At 42.5% G+C, this 19412-nt stretch overlaps 1 protein-coding gene across 2 annotated transcripts in view; it reads right to left on the reverse strand.

Moving 5' to 3' along the window:
* Positions 1-1291: 1291 nt before the first annotated feature.
* WASHC5 (WASH complex subunit 5) overlaps positions 1292-19412 on the reverse strand; it is a 58698-nt gene continuing 40577 nt past the window's right edge. The window contains exons 21-29 of one of the 2 annotated variants that reach the window (XM_070481588.1): positions 18738-18900; positions 18221-18323; positions 18053-18132; positions 14485-14588; positions 13523-13652; positions 11477-11573; positions 7930-8083; positions 5009-5096; positions 1292-1697 (exon numbers count right to left, since the gene is read on the reverse strand). In XM_070481588.1, the coding sequence (XP_070337689.1) occupies positions 1641-1697; positions 5009-5096; positions 7930-8083; positions 11477-11573; positions 13523-13652; positions 14485-14588; positions 18053-18132; positions 18221-18323; positions 18738-18900 (976 nt within the window). In that variant the 3' untranslated portion in view covers positions 1292-1640. The remainder of the gene's footprint in view (positions 1698-5008; positions 5097-7929; positions 8084-11476; positions 11574-13522; positions 13653-14484; positions 14589-18052; positions 18133-18220; positions 18324-18737; positions 18901-19412) is intronic. The other variant, XM_014854039.3, reaches the window with a different exon arrangement.

Genomic DNA, 19412 nt, shown 5'->3' on the forward strand with positions numbered 1-19412 from the left:
CCTTTTCTTTCAGTTGAGAAAATTTGTCAGTGGCCAAACCACATCACTGGCCTTGGTTTGGCACAATGTATGCTGGACTCGTGCTTGGCTTCAGGAGAGTGCCTCTAATTCATCCCAAATGTCTACATTCTGTTTAAAGACTCACTTTCTTAGATCTGGCCGCCTTAGCAGCTGGCTTTCTTTGGGGTCCATTTTGACAGAGAACTCACTTCACGCAGTTACTGTTACCTGATTACAAGTGGAAAACAGCAAGCCAGGTTTGCAGTGCGGGTGTAAGATGGCCGTGGACTTGGTAGCTGGGCTCCCCTGCGCCAGCCTCTCAGCCGGGGAGACTTCCCAGCTGCGCACGGACGTGCAGGGCAACAATTCACTTTTAAAACTCTGCCCTCGGCCTTCACCCGGCTGGCTGTGAGGCTCCTGCTGCTGGCTAGATGCCTTTTAAAATCCTCTCAGAATCATGGTGAAACAATCCAAGGCTACAAAGTCATTTTGCTTTTCTTTCAGTATCTTAGGAATTGAGGCCTTCTGACAAAAGAAAGAACTTTGCATGAAATCAGAAAACTGAATGGAACTGAGAATCATTTAGCCTTGATATTACAGATGGTGCCAGAAGGCTGGCTTGGGATGATGTTTAGCTAGTGGCAGAACCAGGGCTCAAACTGCCTCCTGGCTACAAATCAATGCTTCTACCCCAGCAACTTGCTAAATGACTGAGAAGCAGGTTTCACATTCTGGGTTTTCTTCTTTTTTTTTGCTTGTTCTCTCCCCTCCAGAGGAAGATGTAGTTAGCTGTAAGGTCAGGGCTAAAACATCTTTCTTGCACTTACCCAAGTTTCCACAATAGGATGGCAGCTCCCCTTTCAGAGTGATTTTCACGAAGAAGTGATTTAGGATTTGGGGTTAGTTAAAAGCTGATGACTAAGCAGTTGCCAGGAAAAAAAAAGGGGGGGTAGTTAGGGCTAGCATTATGGTTGTCAGGACTGGGGGTAGCGCTCAGGGACCGCTGAGGAAGAAAGAGAAGGGTGGAAGGAGCAGTGGAAGTGAGGGAGTCCTGCAGAAGGATGCGGGGACCCCAAAGAGTATCTGGGATTGGAAGCGGACGGCGAGCCTCAGGCACCGAGAAACGTCCATGGTACGTGGTCCACAGACTACGGTTTGGCCATCACCAAGTGTCTGCCAGCCTGTTGTGCGCATGTCCACTGGACCTACCAGAATCATCTCGTTTCCAGACAAGGTTTTCTGCGGGGTGAGTATATAGGTTTTGAATCATAAATGGAAGGACAACTTTGGGTACTGGCAATACTATTTTACTGAAAATCTGGAGTTGCACAAATAGTTCTTCAGAACATAAAACTAAACGGATTTGTACATAACAATTACATTCAGCATCTATAAGAGGCAGTACAAAAATGTCTTCTGCTTCTACATGATATAAATTGCATATAATACCATGATTTAAACAGTATTAATTATATTAACTAGTGCCATGAGATACATCTTACTCAGAACGTCTGATATTTCCCACAATAAAGGGAAAAATGCAGTTATATGAGCGGTTGAGTTTCTTTTCTCAATTCATTTTAGCGATGGTGGGAAGATTTAAGGACAATCCTTTCACTTGAAGAAGTAGAAGAAAAAAGTTACAGGACTGTTCTGAACTCATCAAAAATGAAATTAGGCACGTGTGCTTCAGCAACCTAAAAAAATTAAACAGAGTTAAATCATTCATGGTGTTATAATTCAGAAAAAATTCAAATTTTCCACACAAAAATTAAAGAGACCATATCCTTTGGAGCCAAGAGCATTAGAGGGACGTGCTGGACTCACACGGGCGGACCTCTCCTTGAAGCCACTGCCTTCTGTTCCTGCTGTTCCTCGCGCTGGTGTCTCATTTCTTGGCACTAACGTCTGAGGGGATGCTGCACTGTGCCCCCTGTCTCCAGATGTGAGCTCCTTGGCTCTTAAAGGTACTTAGATCTGCTAGGAGTTCGCATGCCTCTGAGAACCGCTAAGTGGTAATCTCAGGTCACCTCAAAATTAACTGATGACCAATCTAGGAAGAAGAGGATGTCTGGCAAGTGCCTGAGGCCAGACGGGGAAGAGGAGGAAGGCCCTCGAAGGCACATGTCCCTTAACTATGCTTAGGAGAAGCTCTGAGGGGTGGAATGTAGAACTAGGTAATCTCTAAGAGCTGGAAACTGGGGTGGTTTTTTTTTTTTTTTTTTTGGTGAGGAAGACTGGCCCTGAACTAACATCTGTTGCCAATCTTCCTCTATTTTATGTGGGATGCTCCCACAGTGTGACTTGACGAGTGGTGCTAGGTCTGTGCCCGGGATCTGAACCTGTGAACCCCATGCTGCTGAAGCAGAGCATGCAAACTTAACCACTATGCCACTGGGCCCGCCCCTGGAAGTTGGTATTTTTTAAAAGTGGTGTTTAATTTTCTTCTGATTATAAAAGTATCACCTGCTAATTAGAAGAAATTTAGCAAATGTGGAAGAGTATAAAAAAGAAATAATCTCTAATCTTGATCCCTTAGAGAAAATTAAAATTGGTAATCATTTTGTATTGAATTCTTCCAATTTACATACATACACACACACAAACACATACGTGCACACACTCAAAATTAGGATCACATAATCTTGTGACCTTTACTTCTGCTAAAGCTTATGAACGTCCTTGCACACATATCCAGCAGGCAAATTCCTAGCAGTAGAATTTCTGGGATTAGGTGGATATATGACAAAAGTACTGGAAAGTCCCATTTCTACAAAACTTTCCAAGCTCTAGGAGCCCAACGTTTTACTTTTTACTAATCTGACATGTGGAAGTGTAATCTTACTATTATTTTGACTTGTGTCCCTTGGCTATAAGGCTGAACATCTTCACAAATGGTTATTGGCCATTTCTCTTTCTTTTCCTGAAAACTACCTGTTAATATCCTTTGCCCATTTGCTTTTTTCTATTGGATTGGTTATCTTTTTCTCACTGATCTAGAAGAGCACACTATAAATCAAGGAAACAGGTCCTTTGTTAATATTTTCTGCAATTTTTTAAAAATTGAGACATTTAACAGAATTGTTTAATTTATAAAAGATCAAATCTCTAAGTCTTTTCTTTTATGGTTCCCTCCTTTGATGTTAGATATAGGAAGTTCTGAGAGCTGATACATATTTGTCTAAAATTTCTGCGAATTTATTGGTTTGATTTTTCACACTAACTCTGTAGCCTATCTATAATTTATTCTGAAACATGAACGATGTGAAGAGACTAACTTGCTATATTTTAACCACAGAATGAACCAATCATCCCAGCACTACTGACTGATAGTCTTTTTCTCCCCCAATTTGAGATGCTTCTTTTCCTTATATACAATTGTGGGTGTTAGGATTTGTTTCTAGGCCACATATTCTAGTCTTTCGATCCATCTGATGAGTTTCATACCAGTACCACACTCTTTTGATTTCTATGGTTTTAAACTATATCTCAATATTTGGTATAACGTTTTAATATCACCTTCTTTTAAAAAACATTCCATTTTAGCCTAAGGTCTATGAAATTTTAAAAAATCTTTTCTTCCCCCAAGTTAAAAAAAATGATCTGAGATTTTGATCATAACTGCAAGAAACCTCTAAAGTACTAGAAGCAACTAATATTTGAGTCTCCTCATTCAGAAACAAGGACTTCAAAATTTTATGGTTATTTTTGAATTGTTTTTTCATATTTCTTGTAGAGGTTTTTATTCCTGACTATATTATTTCCTTGTTAATTCTGTGAATGGGATCTTTCCATGTTATATTTTTGAATTGGTTATTAGTGTAATTTACTTTGTACACTATGTACTCAGCTTGTTTTCTGAACTCTCATTAATTTTAATAGTTTTCCACATGATTCTATTGGGTATTCAAGGAAGACAATTACTTCCTCAATAAATAATGCAAATTTGTCTTCTTTTCACGATGCATTTTAAAATTTTCATTTCCTATTTTCTTGTCTTGAACCCGTACAACAGGAGCAGCAGTGAGAGCCAGTACTGTCGCATTACTGTTACAGTCCTGACTTTAAGGAGAATGCCACTAGTGTTTCACTATTAAGTATGACACAGATAGTTAATTATTTATACATCATCTTTGATTTTTGTTATAAAAAAGTATCCTTGATTCCTAACCTACTAATTCTTAAAAATCAGAGTGGCTTTTCAGCATCTATTGAAAGTCTGTTATATTTTAGTATCAAGCTCTCCATTTTGAGTTAAAACTTACCAAAGTGCAATTACTAGTGAGAAAGGAAAAGGAAAGAATATCTTAGAAGGTAAAAAGTAGTCTGCCATTTTTGGAAACTGTGGTCATATGTAGTTTCAGCTGTGGTGTGCACTTAACCAAACTTGCAGTGGGAACCAGGTTATTGTGGAGAGGAAAAAACAAACCATGCAATTATTTCTCCACACTGGCCACTTAGGAATTTTCTCCTAGGGGCCAGCCCCGTGGCCGAGTGGTTAAATTCGCGCGCTCTGCTTTGGCGGCCCGGGGTCTCACCGGTTCAGATCCTGGGCGTGGACATAGCACCGCTCATCAGGCCATGCTGAGGCGGCATCCCACATGCCACAACTAGACCGACCCACAACTAAAAATATACAACTATGTACCGGGGGGCTTTGGGGAGAAAAAGGAAAAATAAAATCCTTGAAAAAAAAAAAAAGAATTCTCTCCTGGATTGCCCATCTTAACCATCTCCTCCTGAACTGGGTGAGTTGCTGACGGGAGGACAGTGTGGTGCAGAGTGAGAAGAGGAGGGAAGTTGTGTTAAACTCTGTCTTCTTGCAAAGCACTTAACGTGGTGGAGAAGGGAGGAACATTCTAGAGCTGTGGGGTAGAGCAGTGGCGAGGGCCTCAGAGGCATCCACTGTGAATGAGCTACTGGACTTAACTCCTTCTGAGTCCAGGGCCACTCCTAACACCATCTGTTTACAAAAAGGGCGTCCCATTGTTCTTTCTCTATGGCTTACCCTCCTGGGTAGCTTTGTGTACCGGACATAATCCTCCAGGAACAGAAGGGCACCCACAACATCTGCAGGCATTTCAGGTATCTTCTGGCTGTAAAGAGAACAGTCCGGGTCAGTTAACAGCTCTGCACACAGCAGACCCTCAGTCAAGATCCTGCAAGACTAAATCAACGACACATTCCTAAATGAAGTCCAAGACGAAACAAATCTCGAGACCATCTTCTCTGTTCACATCATGTCATCGTCCTGCTCGCATATCTTCAGAACACAACCTACAGGATAAAATCGAAACTTCTCCGTGGTTTACAAGGGGCCTTCGCAATGTGGCCCTTGCTGTCTCTCTCATCTCCCTCTGTATCCTCTTGGCACTTCATGACTCAGTGACTGGCAGGTCCCCGAACAGGCGACCTTCCCGTCCTTCCCATCCTTCCCGTCTTTGTAGCTACAGTTGCTCCACATGCTTATTTGAAAGTAAACGTCTAGTCATCTTTCCAGCCCTAGCGTGGGCACTCCCTCCTCCAGGAAGTCCTCCCTGACTCCTCTGGGCAGATGGCCTTTTCTAAAGTTCTCATTATACTACGTATCTTCCCTCAAGCCTCTTTAATCTTTCAGTTTTTCGTGTGCTGGTCTCCTTGAGGGCCTGGCTCATGTCTTCATCTTTTTATCTCTAGCATCTGGCATTGTGCCTGGCGCATTACTGTATATTTGAGGGTGTCAAATAAATACAGCACCTCACAGTTTTCCAGGTGGGATCCTACTCATTCATACAACAGCCATATTGCCAAGCACCGTTCTCAAGCTGGGGACGCAGCAAAGCACACGACAGTCTTCTTACGGAGCTTACATGTTAAAACCATTTTCAACTTATGTGCAAAGTGGCATAAAGGATTTTATGGTACTGGATTATGGATCTGTTTCTCTGACGATTTTTTCCCTTTGAAAAGAAGGTGTAAGAATGTTTGTGCCTGGAAAGTTGGCACTGCCCTTCGTCTTTCAACGTGATCAGAGCTAGATTCATATCTGCTCTTCTCGAGGCAAGGGAAAGGAGGAGCTCCACGCATCTCAGGTTCTTTCTGTCACGTCGCTTAGCCCAATCGGAAGCCCCGAGCTGCAGCTCGACTCCTGGATCCTGACGGTCACTCGCAGGCTTGCCAGTAGCATGCTGGACCAGAGCCTCAGTTCATCCTTTGTAGTCATTAGCGAAGAAACAGAGGCAGAAGGACCTGCCAACTTCGACAGATGGGGAACTCTGACGCGGGGTGGCTGGGCGTGGTGTGGAGGTGACTTTCCCATCACCCTGAACCCTGAACGGGGGGTCCTTGGCCTCCTCTCCACAGCCCGGGGCCTCATGCACTAGGTTCTTGGGTGCCTACTGCTTGCCTTTGCAATTGACCTCATTTTGTGTTTGTTAGAATTTCATTTTTGAGACTTTCCCATCCTTCTGAGCTCTCTTCTATTTTTCAATTGTTACAAAATCTGCTCTTTGAAGCAAGTCTGACCATATATCCTAGAAAAAACATCCAGTGTTGGTTTGTCGTTCAGTCCATTAACTAAGATGGGAAGAACTGGCCTGACTGCAGCTCATGGGAAGAAAACACTGGGATTTAAAGAGAATGCAAAATCAGCATGAGCCACTGGTGTGCAATGGGTGTCAAGAACCTAGCACTGCAACTTTTGTGCTGTACTCCACGGAGGACCCAGAATGAAGGGGAGGGCTGTCTTTGCAACCGCAGGACGTTTGGGAAGCCACATTCTAAGATGGCCAATAACAAACTGGAACCTCCAGAAGAGGTCACTGACATGGTGAGCAGCCTCTGAGACACACACCAAGAACAGGTGGGAGCGGCTCATCTAAGAAAGAGAAGACCCAAGGCAACAGCTGACATGAACAATTTGAAGTGAGGCTGCAAACGGAGACTGCATTTATTCCAATTTCAAAGGGTAGAAAAAGGCCCAACGAGTGAAATTTTCAGGGACATGGGTTTGCATTCATCACAATCAGGAACTTTCTAACGACGAGAACAAGTCTGCCAGTGCACCTGTTGCCCTGAGAGGCAGTGAGGGCCCCATCAATGGGAGTGGCACAGAGGAGACTGGCTGACACCCTGCCAGGGATGTCCGAGAGCTGACTCACGCACTTTGTAGGAGGTAAATTAAGTGGCCTCTGAAATCACGTTTGATCAGTAGGGCCTTGTGAGGACTTGGAAGATCATTCTCGTGAATTAGTCTTTAAGTTATATTGGCAAAGGTGACCAAGTGGTAATCTTGCAAATTTTGAATGTGCAATGTGACAGAGAAGTTTACTGAGCTGAGCTTAGCCTTTAAGGTAGCAGAGAAGGAGGTTCAGGAGCCAGCATCTCATGCAAATAATATTTTTCTCTATCTAAGAAAAGCCATATTTGCAGGGGGTTGGGGGGGATAAAAAGAAGAATTAAAGGTTTACAAGTTTACAAGCTTTCTATCAACTAGGAACTTCTGTGTGATCTGTTTCATCACACACCAGCAAGTCCGGCTGTGCCCAGGGTGGGACACGGACGTGCTCCCTGACTCCTATGAAGGGTGTGGGGCCATCCCTTGGCAGTGGCACAGCCAGCGTACGTGGGCTCCCTGAGATGCGGGTGCTGCATCCAAGACAGCAGAGGAACAGGCAGGCACTTTCTTCCCTGTGGCTGTCGCTAATTGTGGCCATGACTCATTCTCAGAAAATCACCTTGAGTGCACCTAGGGGGCTCCCCGGGCAGGGTGACTAAGGGTGGGCATACCTTTGCTCCAGATAAAGAGATGTGCCCTGACTTGCTTTACAGAGCAGGGTAAGCAGCCAATTCTTGTCTCTACTAGGGAGATAAGAAGGGGTCTTTGGCAGGCAAGGTTTGCAGCCCGTTCAGTAACATTTCTCCCTTTTACTCCCGGTTGGCCCTCTGTACCTTGTGCACTGCTCCACTGTGGAGCGGATAAACTGGCCGATCAGCGCCAGGAACTGTTCCGTGTACCGGGAATGAAACTGCTTCAGCAGGGTGAGCAGGCCCAGGACAAGTGGCGGCCAATCTACAGGGTCGGCAGGTTTTCGGCAGACCATTCCTGCAAGGAAGGACAAATTACCAATTACACCACCAACTGAAGTGCCTGCCTTTGAGAACGTTTGTTCAGTATGAATGTTCACGAATGTCCAAATGTTTGGGGCCCACGTCATCACTGGGAGACGATTATTTGGAGAGAATGACAACTCTGGACTACATTCTGAATTAGGCCCGGGACTGGTGGAAGCTTCTAGTAGTCTGAAGGATTCAACACAATAAAATGTTTACTAATTTTTATAACTACCATCACTGCTTTTTTGGATTATACAATTAATGCATGTTATTGCAGAAAATTTTAAAGATACAGATAAATGTAAATGAGAAAATAAAAATGACCTATAATCGGCTTCTGTTACTGGCAGCATGGCATACTAGCATGAACTACTCTCTTAAATGAAAATTAAAATGCCAGGTAAAACATCTAAAAGGTGTCTTTCAATACAATGTTGAATATTATACAAGAAAAATAATATGTATAAGACATATATATATGTCTTGCAGAAGTCAAGACAGTGGAAGAAAGAACTTTGTAAAGTGAGTGCGTGCCAAAGCTGGCTTTTTTGCTAAGGATTTTGCCCAAATCCGGAGACCTCGACCTTCTGCCTGGATAGCCGGCATGGGGAACAGCAGACAGAGCTTAGGGTCTTCAGGGGGAAAAAACAATGTTGAAAAAGAACAAAATTGGAAGACTTACACTTGAAACAAAGTTTCAAGACTTATTATAAAGTTACAGTAATCAAGACAGTACTGGCATAAGGATAAACAGATCAATGAAACAGAAGAGAAAACCCAGAAACAGTCTCACCCTTACACGATCAACTGAATTTCCATGAATATCCAAACCACTACAATGTTCCTTGGAAAGAGAAATCTTTTCAACAAATGATGCTAAAACTGGATATTGTTATGGAGAAAAAAATGAACCTTGACTCCTACCTCACACCATACCTTAAAAAAGAATTCAAAATGGACCACAGGCCTCATTGTAAAGGCTAAAACTACAAAGCTTCTAGGAAAAAACATAGGACAATATCTGCATGGCTTTCGGGTAGGGACATATTTCTCAGACAGGATACAGAAAGGACTAATTATAAAGAAAAAATGGGTAAATTTACACATCATCAACAGTAAAAACTTCTCATTAAAGTCACCAGTAAGAAAATGAATAAGCAAGCCAGTTTGTGAGAAAATATTCATAATACATATATCTAATAAAGGACTTTTATCCATAACATATAAATAACTCCTACAACTCAGTGGTAAAAAAGCAAACAACCCAATTTAAAAATAGGCAAAAGACTTTAATAGACACTTAAGAAAGATAGATATAAGGAATGCTCAATAAGCACAAAAAGTGCTCAACATCATTAATCATCAGGGAAAGGTAACTTAAAATTACAATGAGATAGCATACACATCCATCCATTAGAACAGCTAAAATGAAAAAGACTGACATTGTCAAATACTGGTGGGATGTAAAATGGTACAACCACTTTGAAAAAAGGACTGGCAGTTTCTTATAAACTTAAACTGGTGAGACAGACCCCTAGATCCCAAATTTGGGTTCTTGTCAAGACTGAGAAATCACTTACTTAAACCAGAGATGCTAAAACAAGTTATCCCAATTTACCTACGCCAGGCTTTGGTGATTCTGGGTTATTAGTGCCCACTGTACAAGACAGTAATGGTACTCAGAACATGGAGAAATCATCCTTTCCAGGTGGAGAGCAAAAGTGATATTCAACAACAAAAACTTCCTGTATGAATGGAGCACCACAGCGATTCTTTCTTAAAAGACAGACCGAGGCAGGCATGCGTTTCTTAGATCAGTCTGGAGAACGATGCCCACAAAGTTAAATATGTGTTTTTAGGGTATACAAACACACTGATGTTCCCTCTTGAGTCCTATTTTTCGTTAATTTGATTCCTGAATTAAGACATCAGTCTAATTCACAAAGAGAATTGCAGTCAGGTATACATATATTTCTAGGACACTTAAAGGTTTTGTTTTGTTTAAAGATGTGGGAATTCCATGGAATAGTGACATGCTTCCCATAAGCAGCAGTATGATCATGCTACCAGACTTTAGCCACGTGTCCAGTGAAAGAAATATTACCTAAGAATGAGAGACCAGAGAACGAATAGTCTTAATGAAAACAAGATATCTTCATGCCCTGACAATTCATCATTATAAAGAATCATACATTCTTATTTAGGAATAACACAGAGATGAGAGGGGGAGAACATGAATCTCTGAATCTCGAGATGAACGCATAAATCAATCTTGGGATGGTCCTTTTAAATTGATTTTGATGAAAACACAGAAAGGGATCTAGCATCAGGCGAGCACTTGCTCAGTGCTAGGGACTGCATAAGGTATTTAAAAAACCTGATGGGCCCAAGACATTAAGTAACCTAACCAAAGTCACATTGGTGATAGGTGGCGAAGCAAGAGTCCAAACAGACATTGCTCCCCCCTCCTACAGCAAGCGTTTTTTGGGTGCCATCATGCTCTGCATTCTGTGGCAGTAACAGGTATTGTTATGGAGCTGTATCTGGAATCAAGGAACATTTTTGAATGAGAGAATAAAAACCTTAAAGAGACTACATTTTCACTCTAAAAAAGCTTATGAAATAGGAAGGGAAACACTTCAAGGAAGAAGTACATTTTGGAATCACTGGTTAAAAAATAATAAGGTTACATTTACAGAAATGCTGCTAAAATACTTTGAGAGCAAATTACATTCAACAGTGGATTTTAAAAACACTCTGCGTAGTTGGATACAAAGCTTGGAGAAAAGAAGTGCTTGGGAATCTGTTAGAAAGGTGATTATAAAGATGTTCAAGATAAAGTGATCAACGACCAAAACATTAGGGTTACAGCCCTGGGAAGACAAAGATACTGAAAGCCTTTGGCATCTATTTTTCGTACTAAATATTTTCAATCCCACATTAAAGTACCAGGTATTCCGGTACTAGATTCTCTCCTTAACCGCATCGTTCTTCTTCCGACCGCAGGGCCAGATACACAGTAGGCAGACGACACTTGATGAAAGAACAGGACATTAACCAAAAGAAGTTTCTTTCACACCATAATCAGCAGCCTAAACATTAAAGACAGGAGAGAAGCAGAGGTCTCCACACATTTTACAAGTTGGATAATTCACTGTTCAAATTAAACTAGTGGACTCTACTTGGTTGCTATTAAATCCACTGTTGACATTTCACGAAGGTGCATCATATTTCAGAGGCCTGAGAGAGGAATTATAGAAACACGCATTTAACTAAGAAAAGATCTCACAGGTGAAATAGCATTCTATTCAAAGAGCTGTTTGGTTACATATTAATCTTTTATTACTGTTACTTATTACAAAGAATAAGTGTCATACTGTACCTAGGTTTTTGTTGTACTGGAGTTTTGGCAACTGGGCGATCAAAAATAGAAAGTTGACGATTGGGAAGTAGGGTAGGCGCTTTGTCGTTATGTATATCTGGAAAGAGAAAGGTAAGAAGAGTCAATGGTTTCTTCACATTGCACAATAACGTAGAACACGTGTTTTTTTTTTTTTTTGAGGAAGATCAGCCCTGAGCTAATTATTGCTAATCTTCCTCTTTTTGCTGAGGAAGACTGGCCCTGAGCTAACATTCGTGCCCATCTTCCTCTATTTTATAAGTGGGATGCCTGCCACAGCATGGCTTTTGCCAAGTGGTGCTATGTCCGCACCCGGGATCCAAACGGGCGAACCCCGGGCCGCCGAGAAGCGGAACGTGTGAACTTAACCGCTGCCCCACCGGGCCAGCCCCTAGAAGACATTTTTAGATGGAAAGCTTCCATTTTATTTCAGTTTGTTCTTCAAACTCCCTAAAAGTAAGATGGCGCCATTAATTTGCTGCCTTCAGAGTTTTATTTAACACCACTGACCGCCCCCCCCCCAAACGTAAACACCTATGTGACAATTAGCCCTTCAGGGAAGGGAACAATTTTGCTGAGAGATTAGCAGTGACTTTCCACCTGAATCTTCTTAATGTCATTAACAAAGGGAAGGAGAGAAAGGGTGAGGAGCAAGAATGGGAGGGGAGCACCACATACAGCAGTCAAGGCAAAGCTGGAGGGAAGGAGGGGAAGAGAAAGAGGCAGAAGAAAGAAGGAAAGATCCACGTAGCAGTGAGTGGTAGTACACAAGCAGAGAGCAAGCCCATGTCTCATCCGTCATTTGCTTTCCCGGGCAATGTCCCAGAGCAGTGTCCCTCCCAGTTCAGGTGCAGAAAGTACAGTCAGGGCACACCCGGCCATCTCCCTCCTCCCAGCCGCCCTGGATAGATCCCCGGAAGGCAGAGTAGCATGCTGGCTAGTGTGGAGCCTGGGGGAAGTGATCGCCTCTGAGCCTCAGGGTCCTCACCCAGCAATGGCACACATCAAAGAGTTGCTGTGGGATTAAGCGAGATCCCCCGTGGCTGGGTTAACACAGTGCTGGGCGCACAGTAAGTACTCAGAAAACGTTAGCTGCTCTTTAGGTTTACAATCTTCTATCCCAAACCCAGGGGATCGTACAGATTTCAGAATTTCACATTTTATAGATTTTAGAAAGGTAATATAGGGTGTAGGGTAACATGCTTTAAGCAGTCATCTGTATTTCTGCATCACTCGTGAATATTCACACCAGGGAGGACAAATAACGAGTATAAACAGGCTTACGTCAGTTCAGGACAGGTTTTGCCACCAAATGAGCTCTGGCACCAACTGATGAGAAACCTTTCGGTTCTCAGGTTTTTGGAGATCAGAAGAGTTTGTAGCCCCAGATCATGACTGTGATTACTGTCAGCCACGAAGGAAAGCAAGCCTCTTTGGGCAAGAAGGACCAACGTCACCTTTAGTTGCAGTTCAAATATCAAACCCCAGACAAACCTTAAACTAATCACTTACATATACAGCACTTCTCTTTTTTTTTTTTGGTGAGGAAGATTCACCCTGCACTAACATCTGTGCCAATCTTCCTCTTTTTTTGCTTGAGGAAGATTACCCTGAGCTAACATCTGGGCCCTTCTTCCTCTCTCTTGCATGTGGGTTACTGCCACAGCATGGCCGCTGATGACTGGCATAGGTTTGCACCCAGGAACTAAACCAGGCTGCTAAAGTGGAGCGCGCTAAACTTAACCACTAGCCTATGGGGCCAGCCCCCGACTTCTCACTTTCTAATGAGTTCTGACAAGTGTTGTATCACTTGATTCCTGCAGGCCCGAGTCCAGCAGGGAAGGTGTGATCATCCTCATATCACACGTGAGAAAGTGGAGCTCAAAAAGGATGGGGACTTGAGAGAATGGAGGCTCTGGGACTGGAACTCAGGGTCTCCCACTACCTCAGCACAGCCACCTGCAACCTGGGTCAGATCACCTGTTGCACCAGTCTCCCACCGCACCATTACGTATCTTAATCATTAACCTTATTCAGTGGGTTGTGAATACCAGCTGCCTCCAGGTAGGCTGTGATTTCATATAAGAGCGTGTTATCTTCTTTGGGGTAAGGAAGTGAGGGATCCTGATAGTGGGCTTCGATATCTGCTAGGAGAGCCCTAAATGAAGAAAACAAAACAAAACAGTGACGAACATTAGAGATTAACTGAATTTATACAACAGTTAATAAGGGCTGTGATGTGACCTTCAGGGCTTCAGTTTCCTCATCTGTAAAATAAGGGCCTGATCCTTCTAGTTCTCCATTTCCACGCCTGTGATTGGTTACAAGTGGGAAATTTAACCTCGAATTACTCTCTCTTTTGGAGTTAACCCAAATCAAATGCTTTCACCACTCTAACTTTTATGAACGGACTGAACTGTTTTCAATATCTACTTTGTCACAAGCCCTGATTTAGGGACCAAGAAGCCTGGATTATTTATCTTTAAGTAAAGGCTCAAAATGACAGCAAGGTGCTGGTGAGTTGGAGGATATGACTGCACTCCAGGTGTGCCCACAGCCACTCCTGGTGATTTAACACACTTCTAACGGCTCTCAGGATGATGAGTCAGTTCTGTGCAAAGCCAGGAGTGGGACTTTGGTAAAAACTGCTTTCCTAATCTGTGCAAGTATCCAGCACAGACGTGTGTATCCAGCACTCTTATGTGTATTAAGTGATCAATATATATTGGCTGAATAAACAAAGCAGCCAAAAAGAGAGATGGACAGACACAGACACACACACAGACGGACACACACACCCCCAAGGGACAACCCTGAGAAAAGAGGCTTCTGAAGACAGATTTGATGATCCACGGGAAGGGAGCCTATAAACTCAGCAAGCCTTCTTACCCAAGAAGAACTTAAAAGAGTAGGTATTGAAGAAACTGGGGTGCTAACTGATGATGGACAATCCAGGCCCACAGACAGCTGTTTCAAACGCTGGCACTTACTTATTGAGATTCTCCAGAGCAGCTGCCAGGTGTTTGGAGTCAAACCGACAAGAATAATTTAATTCATTGGCGATCTGCTGTCTCAGAATCTGCATCTGCCCAACCTGTGAACAGGCAAGAGAAAGGACAGGTGGAGCACGGAAGCATTCCAACCTGACAGCAAGGAGGCACACACCACGACAGTCTCTGACTGGAAGGGTCACATGGCAGGATTTCCTAGACTGGCTCCACGGCTAAGCAGCACGACCCCTGATGGACAAGGGGCCCTTCAAGGAATGTCTGCCTAGACTCCTGTGCGCCAACCGTGAAGCATCCCCAAAGTCTAACATTTTACAAAGTGATCCATTAAGGTTCAGTTGTTTGTGTATTAAAGGTGTGTTTTTTGAAACTCTATTTTTGATCTTTTGAAGTTCTCCAAGTTTAGCAGCTGCTACGAGAAGCCTACTTCATTTATTTGCCCTAAACTGAACTGTCTCCAGTCCAAAGGATGCCATTTCACTCTGTATTCTAAAACTTGGTGAATCGAAGTCTGTTGACATCACTCAGGAAGACAGATCATGTAATGATCTGGGTTAAAAAATAATCCACATAAAATCTACCAAGAAGGCCCCTCTAACAATGCTAACCCTTAATCCAGGGGTTCTTAAGCTTGTTTTTGTACCTTGGACTGCTCTGGGAACCTGGTGAAGCCCATGAACACTGTCCCAGAATAATTCTTTCACGTGTACAAAATAAAACACAGGATGACCAGAGAAGCCAATTGTAACAAATTATAATTATACAACTATTCAAAGAACAGATTTGTGATAGAATTATGTTGACATGGTGGATCAACCACTATAATTGCCAAGTAGCAATGAGCATAAATGATATTTGGAGGTATCTGTGATGCCTGAGAGGTGAGAGGAGACCATCTTTGGGTCAGGTTTGACAGAGATTCTGCGTGCTCCCATAAACTTGTCAGCATCATAAGTCAACAGCACACTCTAACATTTTATGTTAGTAAATTTCCTCTTTTCTATTCTGGGAAAGTTATCCCTGAAAGATGAGCGAGGGGGAGAGGAGGAATAGGATGGGAGGCTGGACTGTTTTATAATTCCATCAACAATAAGGTGGAAGGAACACACATCCTCTGAGCTGTCGGGAGCAGAGAAAAGTTAAGGAAGAGAGAGTGGTCCTCTCTAAGAGCAAAGAAAAGTTATTATTTAGATAAAAGGAGCTTGTAACAGGTAAAAGTGTTAAATGACCTCAAATGTATTTACTTTGACACAATTCTTCCTAGACTATTATTCTACTTATGCGAAGAAAATAAAAGTCAATCCAAAAAATGCTACTTACAAGCAATAACCTTTTACTGATAGAAAAAATTATTATTTAATAATTAGAATAGAGTAAGGCCAAGAAAATAGTAGGTTCTCTCAGGCCACTCAAAAGTGTCGCTCCAATCTTGCAGTGGCCCATATAATTCCCTGCTTAATTCTAGATACTCTAAGTCAAGGATTCCCTTGAAAATACCAATCTAAAAAATGGAAACAGAAATAAAGGCGGTTTAACATAATTTGTTCTTATTTAAAGCATACTGAATGTTGGTGACCAACACTCTCTTTTGGTGCTCCCGTATTACAAGCCTGTAATAAGATTCTAGAGGGCTCAGGAGCCTGGGAAGTGGTAAGCTCATTCTGCCTATTTGTCTATTTAGAGATCTCCAGATTATCACTCTTTCTCTGTGATTTCTCTGGACCCGCACAGATCAATATAGCAGCCATTAGTTGCTTGTGGCTATTTAAATTTAAAAGGAATAAAATGAAATAAAATTAAAAATTCAGTTTCTCAGTCCCACAGGCTTTGTTTCAAGGGTGTAAGCTGGAGCAGCGATGGAAATGTTCTGTGAACGGCACAGAACATTTCCATCGCTGCTCCAGATTATTAGCACCGGCTTAGGGACTGCAGTTTCCCCAATTCAAGACAAAAGACAAATCCGTCCTTGGGGGCCTTACGTAAAGACCACTGACTTAGACACAATATGTGGCTCTTACTGAATTACCAGCAATTACAACTAACAGTGGTCTGTAATAGCCATGGGCTGTGGACCATCTGGCAACCAAGAGGAACAGCTCTGAGCCTCTTCCAAGAGCCCTGTGCTCTCCCTCAGCCTCCCACAGAGGCGAGACTCAGGCCTGTCCAACCCCAGGTGATTCTTCACTCCTCCTAAAAGGGTTTCCAGCAGTTAGAAACTTGGCCTGAGAAGCTCTGAATATCTGAAAATCACTTGGCTAACAGAATGTCAGACCTATATCACAAGAGGACATCGAGCAGAGCCAGAAGCTCCTTCAGTTACCTCTTCCGTTTAAGTTTCCAAATTAAAACAAAAACAATTTACTGAAATTATGGGAAATATACTGTGAATCTGCCTGAGAAACCAATGAATACAGTCTCAATGATGAACTTATATAATTGGGAAGAAGAGAATGGAATTCTTCCAAATTCCCAGAACAGTCTAGACTTTTTCTATGGTATGTGATACTTCTAACGATGAATCAGTTTCCACCAAGAAATCTACTAGCTGGTAAGCAGGCTTCCTGAGGAGATGGGTAGTGCTTCCTTTTACTGTGTCACCCAACAACTGACAATGCTTTGTGTGTAACGGGTGTTCGATAAAGAATTGTTGAATGTCTCAGATCATCAAGCGATGAGAGAAGGATGTGCAGAAGATTCAGGGGCTGGTCCAGTGGCACAGCAGTTAAGTTCGCATGTTCCACTTCTGAGCGGCCCGGGGTTCGCTGGTTCGAATCCTGGGGGCAGACATGGCACTGCTTGGCATGCCATGCTGTGGTAGGCGTCCCACATATAAAGTAGAGAAAGATGGGCACGGATGTTAGCTCAGGGCCAGGCTTCCTCCACAAAAAATGAGGAGGACTGGCAGTAGTTAGCTCAGGGCTAATATTCCTCAAAAAAAAAAGAAGATTCAGAGAGTCCCTGGGAGCCAAAGCCAAGTAAAGGCAGCAAAGCAGATGAGTGGATTCTACAGCAAGTAGACTTCCACGCTGCAAATCAATCTCCTCATCTCACTTTCTTACTCATTTCCAAAGACAGTGTTCTACTCACAATGTAATTAATGCCCCAAAGAACCTGGCTTTCTAACATCCATGTAGACACAGGAGGGGAGAAAGACAAAAGCGTTGTTCTAACAGCTACTTGGAGCAGATTAGGGCTGTACACTGATAGAGCAGTTCATTAAATAGACTTGTTATGCAAGGGCGGAGCGTTACCGAGGAAGGAAGATTTCCATTTCCTTGGGTGAAAGCACCTCTTCCTTAAAGACATTTCAAAAAGAAACAGTTTTTCCAGCAAAATGAAAACAATAGGCCAATGAAAAGCATAGTCAAGAACAGCCCCAGAAAGGAAGATAAAGAAACAGTGAATTTAGAAATAATGATAAACTGAAGTGTTGTATTTTTGTTTTGACGACAAAACAAAGAAGAGGGGCTTTCTTTGGACAACAAGGTTACAGGAAAATAATAGTTAAAAAAAAATAATATTAATTATCAACCTCTTTCCCACAACATACCTTCATTATAGCCTCCAGATAAGCTGTCCAAATCTTCTGTGTTTTGGCAATGGCGGAAAAATAAATTTTATTCGAATTTGCTGAAAGGTTAAAATACAATTTTCTGTTTAGTAAATTTAGAAAGGCTACCGTGTTATCTCCTCTGCAGGCTAGTTTCAGAACACTTACCTACAATACTTTTTAGGGGGCTGACAGCATTCATGAGGGTTTTTAAGGTATCCTGCACAGTTCTGTCTCTCAGGATAATTTTCTGAAACATGCTGAGGAAATTCTAAAACAAGAAAGCAGGATCAAAGGACCAAACTTAATGAATAAAATGAATAACTACTCCAGTTAACTCAAACGCTATGTAGAACAGAGACTGGCCTAAATCATACAACGCTCTAAATAGGATGACAGGGAAGCAGCAACTTCCGGTTCCTGTTAGAAACATTGCCTACTGGCAGAAGTTGCTGGTTTCAAAGAGAGTCTTATCTTCCCAGGATGAAACTCACAAAAACAGTCTACTTATAAAAATACCATGCTGGCCAAAGAAATTCTGGTTCATTTTCAGTTCTTATCTACCTAACAGGAATCATATAAATATGCCTGATGTCAGTATATGAAAGCATGAAAGAAAAGTTAAATGATCTACTCTCATCTCTCCCAGGGTAGCAGGAAATCTGCACGAAAGTGAAAGGCTCACCTGTAACTCTTTGACAATCATAAAGCAGAGAAGCCTGTCTAACCCATTCAGACCAAAGGTCCCCAGGGTGGTCTGGATTTCTGAGAAGAGGCGGCTGCTGGTCACTTCTTGATGAGTTTTCATATCATACCAAGTGTTCAGCTGGTCAATGTGACATGTCATTCTAAAACAAAAAGAAACAAAACTTAAAACCTAAAGCCATTTCAAAATTCATCCTAAAGAGATGTGGGATGCAACAGGATTTGGGCATCACATATGAGGAACAACAGTTACAGGATTTGTGTTTAATAACCTCTGTGCCTAGGCACCCAACATATCTCACGGTGAACGCGCCATGGGCCAGGAGGGTAAAACTCAGTCAATCACCTTTCCCTGCCCTGTGGTACCTCAATGGTTTGACTAATTCATTTCCACGGGGTTGGGCTGCTTTTTGGAGTCATTTGAGAGGACAAGGTTAGAGTTGGTTGTCAGGCTGGAGGACTTCAGAGCCCAGGTGGCTCTCTGCAGGGTCTTTCTCTGAATTTCTAGAGACTGGGCACAAAATAGAGTCTTGAGTCACTTCCATTTTTGTAAGACAGGAACCTTGATTCCTCATGCCCTATCTAGCATTTGAGACTATGACGATGAGCCATTTCCTCTTTCCTCCACATTCTGATCATTGAACAAGGAATCCTT

The sequence above is a fragment of the Equus asinus genome, chromosome 12 (assembly GCF_041296235.1).
Source record: "Equus asinus isolate D_3611 breed Donkey chromosome 12, EquAss-T2T_v2, whole genome shotgun sequence".
Lineage (NCBI taxonomy): Eukaryota > Metazoa > Chordata > Mammalia > Perissodactyla > Equidae > Equus > Equus asinus.